The following is a 12,777-nucleotide window of genomic DNA, read 5'->3' as shown; positions in this document are numbered from 1 at the left end:
TAAATATGCCCAACTTTTGCTTCCTCAGCCATTGTGAACCTTAAGATGAGATAATCCTTTTATTCTGGTTACTTTTTTTAAACAGATGAGCTCACAACTATTGTTAAATTTTAAAAGTGTTAGCATTATCCCAAACCAGCACTGCTAAAACTTTAACCCTTAAGAAAGAAAAATGTACACTCACAATTCAAAAACCATGTAAAGCATTCCATCTGAGCTATATGTCTCCAATAACTCGACAATATGGGGGTGTTTCAGCATATGACAGATACTGGCTTCCCGCTTTAGATCTGCAAAACAAACACAGCACATACTTTGTTAGGTAAGAACAAAAGACAATCAGAGTGAATGATGAATGAATGGATATGATCTATGGTAACATGAAGACTTCTCTAACTAAAGAGATGAAATCCCCCATTTAAAGTAAGCTTTTTTACCCTTTAAAGTCTTTGATGATATAACTTTTTCATATTTTTGCCAGTTGATATCTATCTATCTATCTATCTATTACAGAGTCAGCTCTTATTTTTATTTATTTAAGTAATTAAGCTCTATGCCCAGCATGGAGCTTGAACTCATGGCTCCGAGATCAAGACTTGCATGTTTCAGCAACTCTGCCAGCCAGGCACCTCAGCTCTTATTAATAAGAAATGTAAATAGCACGAATACTTTCCCCAAACCCTGATAAACAAGCCTCAACATTTATAACTTTCTTGATCTGGTAATAAATAACTCAATCTGCTGTTCTGAATTGTACCTCTTTTTCTTAGTTTTCCCTAAAGTGGATAAGAACATGTTGTCTATTCTTTAGCTTAAAATCTAGCATTTACAGATACACAGCAGGAAAGTTACATGGAATAAAGGGCAAAATGATTTAAACAGTAAAGGCACTGCTTCTACCCAGCATCAAAGTCAGAAATTTATTTTACATCATCTATAAAACATATTTAACAATTCAGGACACTAGTTATGGTGTTATCTTGAAGAACAAATTCAGACAATGTAGGTAAGACTACTGTGTAAATTACAGAACACTATTTGGAAAATAAAACTGTCCATACCTTGTCATCATTGTTCGAACATATTTTGGGCATAGATATCCCTTGCCATGTGCACATGGAACAAGAGAACTAAAGCTTTCCTGTGTCAATAGCACTGGAGTTTTACCTGTTTGCAGGTGAATAAAATCCAGTGTGACATTTTTATATTTGGAAGTAAAAGGCAAACAGGTAAAGAAGAACCAAGCATGAAGATGTACTACATGAAGCGAAAGAGACAATGTTATTTCCTCTCTGATTTATTAATTCAACTTGGCTTTGTCAATAAGAGCAATTGTTGTAGATTGAACTACAGAAGATTTGTATAAGGGTAGGATAAGGAAGTCAGTAAATTAGACAAAAGAGAACCCACTGGAAAAGGAAGAATTAATAATACAATATTAAGAAAGTCAAGGGAGTAGAGGGAATCAAGGCATGAGTAGTTGGAGAAGGCTAAGAAAAGGCTGTTTAAGAGTCAGCCAAAGACCATTAGCAGTCTGGGCAAGATCAAGTTCTGTGGAGAGGTCAGGTCTGAAGTTCGTATGCAGGAGACAATTATGTAATAACAGATTAAAATTTATCATGTTTCTCACTGGGCTAAGTACTTAATAGAGTCATTACTCTTGCTGAGCCAACAACCCTACGAGGTAGATACTTTACAGGTGAGGAAGCTGAGGCTTAGAAATGTGTTCAAGATCACACAGCTAACCACAATGGGTAGGTCTGAGCCCTGGCCTGTCCAACTCCAAAGTCAGCAGTCCTTCGATGATGTCATGCCAGGTTTAGACATGATCAAATCAGAAGAATCTGGCTGTAGGAAAGGAATGGCAAAGTTAAAGAAGATTTGATTTTTCTGTTTTTGCTGCTGTTTAAAAACAAAACACTGTGTCAGTGGCAGTGATGAAAAGCCCATGGGATTTATAGTTGGAAACTTGGGGCCGGGTCTGCCACTTGCCAGATGACTACTACCCTCTACAAGTGCCTTCCTCACCGCAGATGAAACAGGGCAGGCTGGAGGGGATGCAGGGCCTGCAGAGTCTACTCAATCGCCTTCAGGGGGCAGCACGAGGATTCCCACGAAAGAACGGCTGTGGGGGGCACCTGGGTGGCTCTTTCAGCTCAGATCATGAACTCAGGGTCCTGAGATGGAGCCCTGTATCAAGCTCTGCACTCAGTGGGGAGCCTGCTTGAGATTTTCTCTCTCCCTCTCCCTCTGCCCTTCCCCCCACTTGCTTGTGCGCTCTCTCTTCAAAATAAATAAATAAATCTGTGTTCATGGGAAAGGAAGAGGCCAGAGGCACATGAAAGATGGTCTCCATCTCCAAAAGTGCTTGGGAAGGTCCTGCAGGAGAGGAGAGGTGTGAATCAGGTGTGGGTTTTGTGTAGAAAAGTCGTTAACTGTGAGGAAGGCTTTTGACAAGTGTTGCTGGAAAGCCAGGCTGAAGCCAGGAAACATAAATCAGGTATCTGTGCTGTTTTTTTTTCTCTCTCCTTCTTCAAGAATGTTCTACCTCCAGGGGCGCCTGGGTGGCTCAGTGGGTTAAGCCGCTGCCTTCGGCTCGGGTCATGATCTCAGGGTCCTGGGATCGAGTCCCGCATCGGGCTCTCTGCTCAGCAGGGAGCCTGCTTCCCTCTCTCTCTCTCTGCCTGCCTCTCTGTCTACTTGTGATCTCTGTCTGTCAAATAAACAAATAAAATCTTTAAAAAAAAAAAAAAAAAAGAATGTTCTACCTCCAGATTTTACGAAAAGCTCAGGAGTTTTAATTTTTATTTTGCCCTTTTCATGTAACTACAGCGTGTTGCAACTTTCATACCCACTTTGCCAGTGCCACGTCTGTTGTACCAAAGGACGGCAAGTAGAAGCGGCTGTCCTAAAGACCCCTGCCATCTGACCTGAACAGTTCTGCTTGATATACAGCTGACTGTGCTCCTGGCCTAGTCTCTCATCACCTAACCACCCTCCAAACGAAGGCACAATTGCTGTGAACCCTCCCTTCAAAGACTAAAGCCACTGAAACATCACTGGATCTGGCATTTCAGGGTCTAAAGAGCAGAGCACTGAAGAGCACAAAACTAACAACATAAAAAGATATTTGAAATTATAAGGGCAATGATGCAAAAGATGGTTTACATCTAGAATAATTATGGTACCATTTTCCATAATTCAGATATCGATTGAATGGGTATACTAAGTAGCCCAAATGGAAAATCATGGTTTGAAAAATACAAATGCATTATATAAGCATTCAAACTATAGATTCCAGGAGTATTAAATTCAGAATGCTTGGTTTTAGATGTGAATGTGAATTAAAGATATATTAAGTGCTATTAATTCCTTGCTGATATAGCAAACTAAAAATAGCATTTTCCTACGAACCAACTCATGAGGCAGAGTAGCAAGGAATTCAAAAGTAGGGGATAATGATTTGAGGCTGTGATGAACTGCTCTTGAGATACTAGCACGGAACATGCCTGTGAGTGCCCTGACCGAGTCACGATGGCTGCTTTCCAGTGCTACACTGTCCATAATGACTGGTAATTCTCTCCACAGTTCCTTGTATCTTTTCAGTTCGTACTTTTGCAATTTGTTCAACTGCAATTTATAATCTTCGACATTTAAAAGATTTAAAAAATAATTTCTATGTTTACTGCCCTGATACTTAACTATGTGCCTGTAATAATGCATTTATTTCCCTTTAAAGGGGGCACTAATAATACTGAAAGTAATATTTGGTTTTCGGACCGTAACTGGAGAAACACACTTATATCAAATCAATCCGCTTACTATGTATGAGTACTACTACCACCACTACCAGTTTTCTAAGAACTCTGGGCATCTAAGAGTAAAGCAACTATGCCCCGCAGGCTTGACCTCTCCAGTCTGTTCCTCAAGCAAGGGAGAGTTAAGGAGACTGTTTCAGGTGGTCTCTTTTATTTGAGTGTGTGTGTTTTTTTTAATTTCTTTTCAGCTAACAGTATTCATTGTTTTTGCACCACACCCAGTGCTCCATGCAATCCGTGCCCTCTATAATACCCACCACCTGGTTCCCCCAACCTCCCCCGCCCCTCCGCCGCTTCAAACCCCTCAGATTGTTTTTCAGAGTCCATAGTCTCTCATGGTTCACCTCCCCTTCCAATTTTCCTCAACTCCCTTCTCCAGGTGGTCTCTTTTAAAAAGAAGTTTCCAGGGTGCAGGGCTGGCTCTGTGAGTGCAGCATGTGACTGACTCTCGATCTCAGGGTCATGGGTTTGAGCCCCACGTTAGGTGTAGACATTACTTAAAAATACCATCTTAAAAAAGTAAATAAAAAGAAGTTTCCTGGAAAGCATTGTTCATTCTACTACTAGTTGTTCTTATGCTAGGAGAATTCTTCACGCGGTCTTTTAAAAGGCCACTTACAGAGTAACACAATTCTGTAACAAGTTAATGTGACCATGGATCAAAACTAATTTGGGTATTTACAAATAGGATTGAAGAAACAATTTCTGACATTCTTAGTATTAGAGTAGCAATCTTGACCTCAATATCTGAACTTGAAAGGATCTAAATTTAAGAGTTAGCTTGCAGAGAGCTGTTCTTCAGATCAGCACTGTCCAATGGAAGTATAATGTGAGCCACATACATAATTTTAAATTTTTCAGTAGTCACATTAAAAAGTAAAAATAGGTGAAATTCATTTTAATAACATATTTTATGCAATCTAATATATCCAAAGTAATATTTAACATATGATCACATTAAAAGTTATAAATATGTTTCTTTTCTATAGGAAGTCTTTGAGATCTGATCGTGTTTTAGATTTATAGCACATCTAAATTTGGACCAGCCATATTTCAAAGGTTCACAGCCACAACATAGCTAGTGGCTACCAAACTGGAACAGTGTAGCTCTGGCTAAACCACCTTTAATTCTTATCCTCTCTCCATAGTGAGTTCTCCTGCATTTCCTACACAGATATTTGTAAAGACATCCAGTCATTCAATAAAGATTCTAAACTCAGAAGAGGTGTTTTTAAAAAACATTTCCATAGAAGGAAACTCTACTTTTAACAATCCAAATCCATCAGTTAACAACTTAAATCTGGAATTTTTTCACTATTGTTAATCTTAGTCCTTCATGGCGGTTTTAAATTATTTTATCTTGTTTAATCTACCAAACACAAAAATAGTGGTCAACATTTACTGTACTTTTCCTGTCCTTTGTACACTTACAGATTTATTGAATGACCTTACAGTATTCAATACAACATTTGATAGTTTAACTGCCCCTCTATAAATCCTTGTTTAGTAACTATAATAACCCTGTGAGATAAATATGCCAATTCCCATTTTACCAAGGAGGAAAGTGAAGCCCTGGGCTCAGTGAGATGAAGAAGTTGCTGAAATCATACAAATAGTAAGTAAAGGAAGAAGACCTAATAATGGAAGTCTGGGGCTCTTTTTTCACACCACAATGGCTCCTGGGGCTGTACAGTTTTCACATGTGCCCTTGAGATCCAATCACACCACAGTGCTAATGTGGAAACACTAACTTGGGTGACAAGCCTTCAAGATTGTTACAAGAAAGAATTTATGTCAGCTTGCATGGTCACCAACGATGATTAGAAACTAGACACTGTTCTTTTCCTGACAAATGCATAAATATTGTCATTTATTTCCAATTTCCAACTTGTGTTAGAAACTTGACAGTTAGCAAAATTTACTAAGAGCTGACCCCAGGCTCCAAATGCACATAAAGAATATTCTAATCTAGTTACAGAAATAATTAGGCCAAGAATTAATGCTTCAGTTGAATCAATATTAATAACAAAATAAGTAAATGAAAGTCATTATTGACTCAACATTTTTTCCTTGGTGTACTAAAATTAATGACCATATGATATTGCAATAGGGGAATCTGAGCAGAATCTTGGAAAGATATAGAAACAAAGCCAAATTCTGTTGCTGAGTACCACCTTCATATAATAACCAACTTGAAAACTAAAGATCCCAGCTGCCTTTGGCAAGAATACAGGTCAGGTTGGCTTTAATGAGGCTATCTTCCTATAAATCAGGGAAGTTGACCTTCTCTACCAGTAGATGACTAGAGGCCCAGACAAGCCCACACCAATCTGGGTTAACTGCAAACTCATCATTATTTCTTTGATCTTTTACATATTTTACTACCACCCTATACATTTTATTATCTTTTTTTAACAAAGAGAAATCCAGGCAGCTTCTAATGTCTTTGAATTCTTGCCCACATTTTTTTTGATACTATGGCTTAAAAATCCCATCTCTCAGGTGAATAAAGAAAGGAAGCAGTATACCATTAACTGAGAATATTTGATTAAAAATTTTTCTTAGATAGGCAAAAGTATTATAAATCAATGTTAACTACATTAAGCATTTACAAATCAATGAGGTTTTCATAATATATTTCCCAAATAATTTTTCAGTTCTGATAAATACATTAAAACAGCCTGCCCAGTTGAATACCAAATTTAAACTGAATTCAACACTGCATTTATGAACAACTAAAAGCTGTAAAGTAGAAACATGCCAGTTACTCTGAGAACTACTGTCTTCCCTCTCACTCTTCATTAGGATGAGTTTGGCAAATAATTATCTAAAGTACCATTTATTTTCTAGGGACTTAAATTTTATAAACTCCAGGTCATTCCTAATCAATACTAAAGTACTATAAATCACTGAACTTACTAATTAGATATTAATAAAATTAGAGGTGACCAATTCAATGATCTTTATTAATATTTATCTTCTGAGATGTTAAAATCCTGAAAGAAGAGCATTTGCTTACAAAGCCATTGGTGGATAAGAGCCAACATTAGGTTAAAGAGAAACCAAATTATTTGTCTCTTAGAAGATATAACTGAATCTTCTATTCAAGGAGTTACTCAACCATGGATTGGGTGAAAATCTGTTTTGCAATCAACTAGTAAAATGTTCATTATACGGATAAAAGGAGAAGGCAGAAGTTACTGAAATCCAAACCAAACAAAATTCCAGTATTAGAGCTTTTCTCAAGCAAATAAATGACCATTCTTAAGATATTTTGTACCTGACAAAGAAAAAAATACAATATTTTAAACATTTATAGAAGGTACAATTTCTCTATTGCTTTTGCTTTTGGGAAATGTAAACCAAAAAGCTCTTCAAAAAGGTGGAAAGATGGGGCATTTTACTATTATAAAAACCAGATACCTATTTCAAAATGGTACTCCTAATTTTTGGAAGAAAATTAGAGAAATACCAGTTTATGCCTCACTTACTTTTCAACATTAGAGCCTTAAAAAACATACTCTTTAGGAGCATGAAGGAACTTTGTGGAATGACAGAGTGTATATATTTGTTAAAAGCCACTGGACTGAAGGCTTAAATGGGTTCATTTTATGGTACATAAATTTTTATTCAGTCAAGTTTACAAAGAAACTTCCTGCAATAAGACAGGAATTCAACTAATGTCTCTCAGTCAAAAAATGTTACCCACATATCTGTATTTTATACTCTTAATTATCTTACCTATCATTACCTTCTATTTTTATTTACTTACTGATAGCTGAGGAGTTCAACAAGCATATGGGCCAGGATAGGCTTCCTTACTATCCACTTCCTCCCACCCCTCCCTCCTGCAGGATAGGACCAGCCCAGGAAACACTGCCAGCAAGATCAAACGTTTCCCCAGAAAGCAATTTATAGTCTGTGCTAATACATAAATAAAAGAATTACTGAGGCCAAGATTCTGTGTGGCATAGTGCATTTGTTATCAGTTTTGTTCTTTTAAATATAGGTTTCCCCATCCAGCAGAATCCTTTTATCAATACATCTCATAAAAATAGTAAAACACCAAATTTATAGTAAAAAATAAGTATGGTTATATGTACTCATTGTGAAAAGGATCAATAAAAACAATAAGCTAACTGTTTTGATAAATAACTTGCAATCAGGGATTATGGAGAGCTCTGTGGGCACGCGGCCTCAACCACCAAATTATTTCTTTATTTTATTTTTTTGGGCCCACTGCCAAAATTCGGATTTATAGGACTAGCTTCAAATGGCTAATAGGTGTATGTAATTTAAAAAGCTTGCCTTATAGTCAAGCAGAGAGTCAATTATCATATGGTTTCACTTATTTGTGGAGCATAACAAATAGCATGGAGGACATGGGGAGTTAGGAGAAGGGAGTTGGGGGAAATTGGAAGGGGAGGTGAACCATGAGAGACTATGGACTCTGCAAAACATTCTGAGGGGTTTGTAGTGGTGGGGGGGTGGGAGGTTGGGGGAGCCAGGTGGTGGGTATTAGACAGGGCAAAGATTGCATGGAGCACTGGGTGTGATACAAAAACAATGAATACTGTCATGCTGAAAATAAATAAAAAGATGATTTTAAAAAAAAAGCTTGCTTTATAGTCTTAATTTAAAAAAAACTAATCAAGAAGCTTTAAAGAGTAGTAGAAATTTTAGTTTCAAAGTAGAATCGCTGACGGCAGTAGAAGGTGGCAGTAGGGAGATTTCGGACTAAGGGAAACATAGGGAGTTCTGAAAAGGCCGTATTTCTCCTTTTTTTTTTAAAGTAAAATTTTAAGTAAATTAATACACTGTTTTACCCTTAGAACAATCTGTCTTCATTTAATCTTTTCTACAAAACCAGGAGGTAGCAAACTTAAGTAGCTGAAAATGTGGCAGCTATCTAGATCAGAAATTCTTAACTAATTTGGGATCAGAGACCATTTTATAAATCTGTTAATGTGACATCTGACCCAAAGGTTGTCCATAAGATTTAAGAAAAGCACAAAAGCCTAAGAGACTGGCCTAGATACTGATGTCCAAGGATCAAGATCATGACAGATAATCATGTAACCCAACTTCTGGAGGCCACAAGAGCACGGTAGAAGGTGGAAAGCCATAGAAGCTAGTGCCTCCTTACAACGGGCACTACTGAGAACAGTGGGATAAAAATGGGCATGATTTGAGGATAACCACGATTTGAGGATAACCATTACTAGATTTAAAAAAATAAGCAATACTCCCCATATCATTTTAGCCTCTGCTCCAATCCTAGCACTATACTCTGTGGAATGCATGAAGCCACCATATAGTGTATTTTCTTTGTTTTTTGAAAGTTTATAGAAAGTTCCTTTGGATTCCATGTGGTCCAATTTCCTGTTTCCCATCTGACAGCAAAACAATATAAATTCTTTATTAATTAGAGTATGTTTACACACACACAAAATAAGTGTATTTTATATATTTATGCTAAACATTTTCTCCATTTGTCATAGGCTGAATGCCAGGATATGTATTTTCTTACTCTTGAAAGAATGTATGTTTATAATCAACCTGCCTTCTTTGGCTTTTTTCATAACAGCTCTTTTGTCATTTTATCAAACTTGGACTGGGTAAAACATAAGTTCTGTTAGAAATTCAGATGGAAGCACAGGCTTCTAGCATCTGATTTACACACAGTTGAGTGCAACCCTGGCAAGGGAGGATGTTCAGAGCAAGTAAGAACAAGTAGAAGGAAGTCAGGTAGGGCCTTAATCCCTCCTCTTCACTTAAGAATCCATTTGGCATTCAGTAGTAACAAGAGACCTAATTCAGGTCTCAATATTATGGGACACAAAAACAATCAAGATCTTCTGTAGATCATTCTACATAAAAGTTTATTTCACAAAAGTGACTTTTCCAGAAGGGTACCAACTCATCCTGGTTTGTCTGGGATTTTCCAGTTGTAGCACTGAAGATTCTGTATCCTGAGAACCTGCCCTCAATCCCAGGCAAACCGAAATTGTTGGTCACCCTATTTCTACAGAGCTGGCACTTATCTTTTCAAATGCTAACACTATTCTACAGGAAGGCAGTTATGATATAAGAGAGCAACAGATTTGTAGTCAAAAGGCCTAACTCTTTTTTTAAGACAGAGAGAGAAAGAGAGAGTGCATGCTCACACGAGCAGGGGGAGGTGCAGAGGGAAAGAGAATCTTTTTTTTTTTTTTAAGATTTTATTTATTTGAGGAGAGAGAGAGCGCATACGTGTGTGCAACAAGCTTGGGGAAGGCAGAGGCAGAAGGAGAAGCAGACCCTCACGGAGCACGGAGCCAGACGTGAGACTCGATCACAGGGGATCATGACCTGAGCCCAAGGCAAACACTTAACGACTGAGCCACCCAGGCCCCCTGAAGAGACAGAATCTTAAGCAGGCTTCACACCTATCATAGAGCCCAATGCGGGGCTCGATCTCGTGACTCTGAGATCAAGACCCAAGCTAAAATCAAGAGTTGGTCTTGATTGACTGACAAGTCACCCAGGCACTCCGAAAAGTTCTATCTTTAAATCTTATCTTTATAGCCTAATCACTTAATAGCTCCATAACCCTGAACATCAGTTTCTTCTTCACTGATGTTTTCTTCACAATTGAAAAAGTAAGAGCACAGCTCTCATACAGAGTTGAAGATAACCCTGGTATGGGGGTTAAGTATGGGGACGTACTTGCCATAGTGTGGGACACAGAGCATGTGCACAGTTAAGTTCTGTGTCCTTTCCCTTTGACCATCTTTTGTGGAAATAATTCTTTCCTACCTTTACCGAATGTCGATCAAACCAAGTCTGAGGACAAGAAGTTGGCAGTGTGAATATGCAATTACTAAGCCACACCACTATGCAGTTCTAAACTTACTTTTACTTTGCAGTTTTTCATCTACAATTTTTTTTGGGAAAATTGTGTAATACAGCTTATACAGAACTGAATCTGAACCTGACCATAGGACTATTTGGGAAAATAAGTAAAAATACAGGTATTCAAAGTACCTAAAGGTAACACTGGTTAAAAAAAAGTGAAGGAGAATCCACAGAGCCAGATAGATGTGTGTGGCCTACTGACTACCAGCATCATTATTCTTCCAGACAGCCCTTGGACTCATCCTCAACGTCAACTACTACCTCTCATCCACTTCCGACACGTAGCTGCCAAAACCTGTTCACTCTATTTCTGCAACACCTGTCAAAATGATCTGCCCCTTCCTGCACTTATCCTAGTTTCAGCCCTCATGGATTCTTGTCTGGGTCTTTTAATGGGTTTCTTTGCCTCTAGTTCCTTCTTTTCATTCTACTCATTAAATTGTCACCACAGTTTCACTCTACAACAGGTATTATCACATCACTCCAAAACCCTTTGTTGCTCTGCAGTGCTTATACCAAGACATTATCATCTCTCAGTTTGGCTTTGGAAGCCTTCCAAAAATGATTTTAAGGCCAACAACTTAACTGGGTCCATAGAGCTATTTAGCAACATAATTGAAAATGGAACCAAGTTCTCTTGCTTCTTAGTCAAGTAAGTTAGGTTTGCTTCTTTCTTTCTTTTTTTTTTTTGGATGTCCCATATATTACATTCCTTTCCAGCTTCATCCAACACCCTCCCCAACATCCCCATCCTGAACTACCTGCAATGTCTACAACCCTCCCCTCTTGGCCCATGCTCTCTATGCTCTTGAAAATGCTGCTTCCTGTTCGACACTCCATGTGCTTCCTTCTCTGCTTGTAACTCGGGAGTTACACTCACACTTTGCCTCAATGTTCTCCCTGACAATCTTCCCAGCTGACACAGGCATACCTTGCTGTGATCTAAGAACATTCTTCCCCACCCCCAGATAGACCTCAGTATCTCATCATTTGCCCAACTGTACTATATTGCTGGTGATTTCCATTCCCACCAACTCTGCTGGAAGGCGGCACCAAGCATGCAGAACTCCACTTGACCAATGTCTATTACATCTTCTGGCTCACATCAGAATCAGAGAGAGTTAGAAATGGGAAGGACAGTAAGAGAACCAATATCACGTGTTCTTCTCTATCCTCAAATTTTACTCATAAGAAAAATGAGATCCTAGAAAAGCAAGTGACATGTCCAGTTACACAGCTAGTTCACTGCATAACTGGAATATGAACTCAGCCTCTGACTCCCAACAAGCAATCTTTCTGCTGTCCCATACCTTATTGGAAGACAACTCTAAAAATGTCCCAAATCTGAGGCAATCTACTCCAGGTAGTACCACCATATTGACTGAAGTGTTTTCAGAATATGACCAAAAAAGGAAGTGACATCTATATGTAGTGAACTGGGTGCTAATATTATTCTGCGTATTGTATTACCATGGCTTAAAATGGAAAACTTCAAGGTACTCTCACTATTAAATGCACTAGCTTTACACAAATGTAACATACGCCTAACATTTCTAGGTCACTGCATAGAGTATGTACCAGAACTTCATTAGTTAAATGATCATAACTCCAAAAGAAGTGGAGTGGAAGATCTAGTTTTTTCCTCTAGTGGGAAAAATAGCAACTAGAGGGCACTAAAGATCATATTAAAGTTATTTAAACAAATAATATCATCAATATCTCTGGCTATAGACAGAAATATTATTAGTCTTGATAATAAAAAGATGAGATGATTACTTGCCCTTGACATGCCCAACACAAACATCTGATGAGTATTTTGAGTCAAGCTTGATTTGAGATCTGTCAATTCATTCAACTCTCCCAACAACCAAAAGAGGCAGATGATACCCATTTTACACATGAAGCGGTGGAAGCAAAAGCATTTAAGAAACTCACCCCTACAACTCAACTGTAGAACAAGGATTTGAACCCAGACTGTCTCGCCCCAGTACCTATGCCTTCCCACTTCACTATACTGCTTTTTAGCTCTACAACTACTCAATTCCAAAGATAAACCTGACAG

At 38.2% G+C, this 12,777-nt stretch overlaps 1 protein-coding gene across 13 annotated transcripts in view; it reads right to left on the bottom strand.

Moving 5' to 3' along the window:
- CASK (calcium/calmodulin dependent serine protein kinase) overlaps positions 1 to 12,777 on the bottom strand; it is a 350,383-nt gene that overhangs the window by 222,343 nt on the left and 115,263 nt on the right. For all 13 annotated transcript variants that reach the window (XM_044235607.1, XM_044235608.1, XM_044235613.1 and 10 more), the window contains exon 3: positions 185 to 290. In XM_044235607.1, the coding sequence (XP_044091542.1) occupies positions 185 to 290 (106 nt within the window). The remainder of the gene's footprint in view (positions 1 to 184; positions 291 to 12,777) is intronic.

This window comes from Neovison vison, chromosome X (genome assembly GCF_020171115.1).
Source record: "Neovison vison isolate M4711 chromosome X, ASM_NN_V1, whole genome shotgun sequence".
Lineage (NCBI taxonomy): Eukaryota > Metazoa > Chordata > Mammalia > Carnivora > Mustelidae > Neogale > Neogale vison.
Note: the sequence above shows the minus strand (reverse complement) of the source record. Positions and strands in the feature narration are given on the sequence as shown.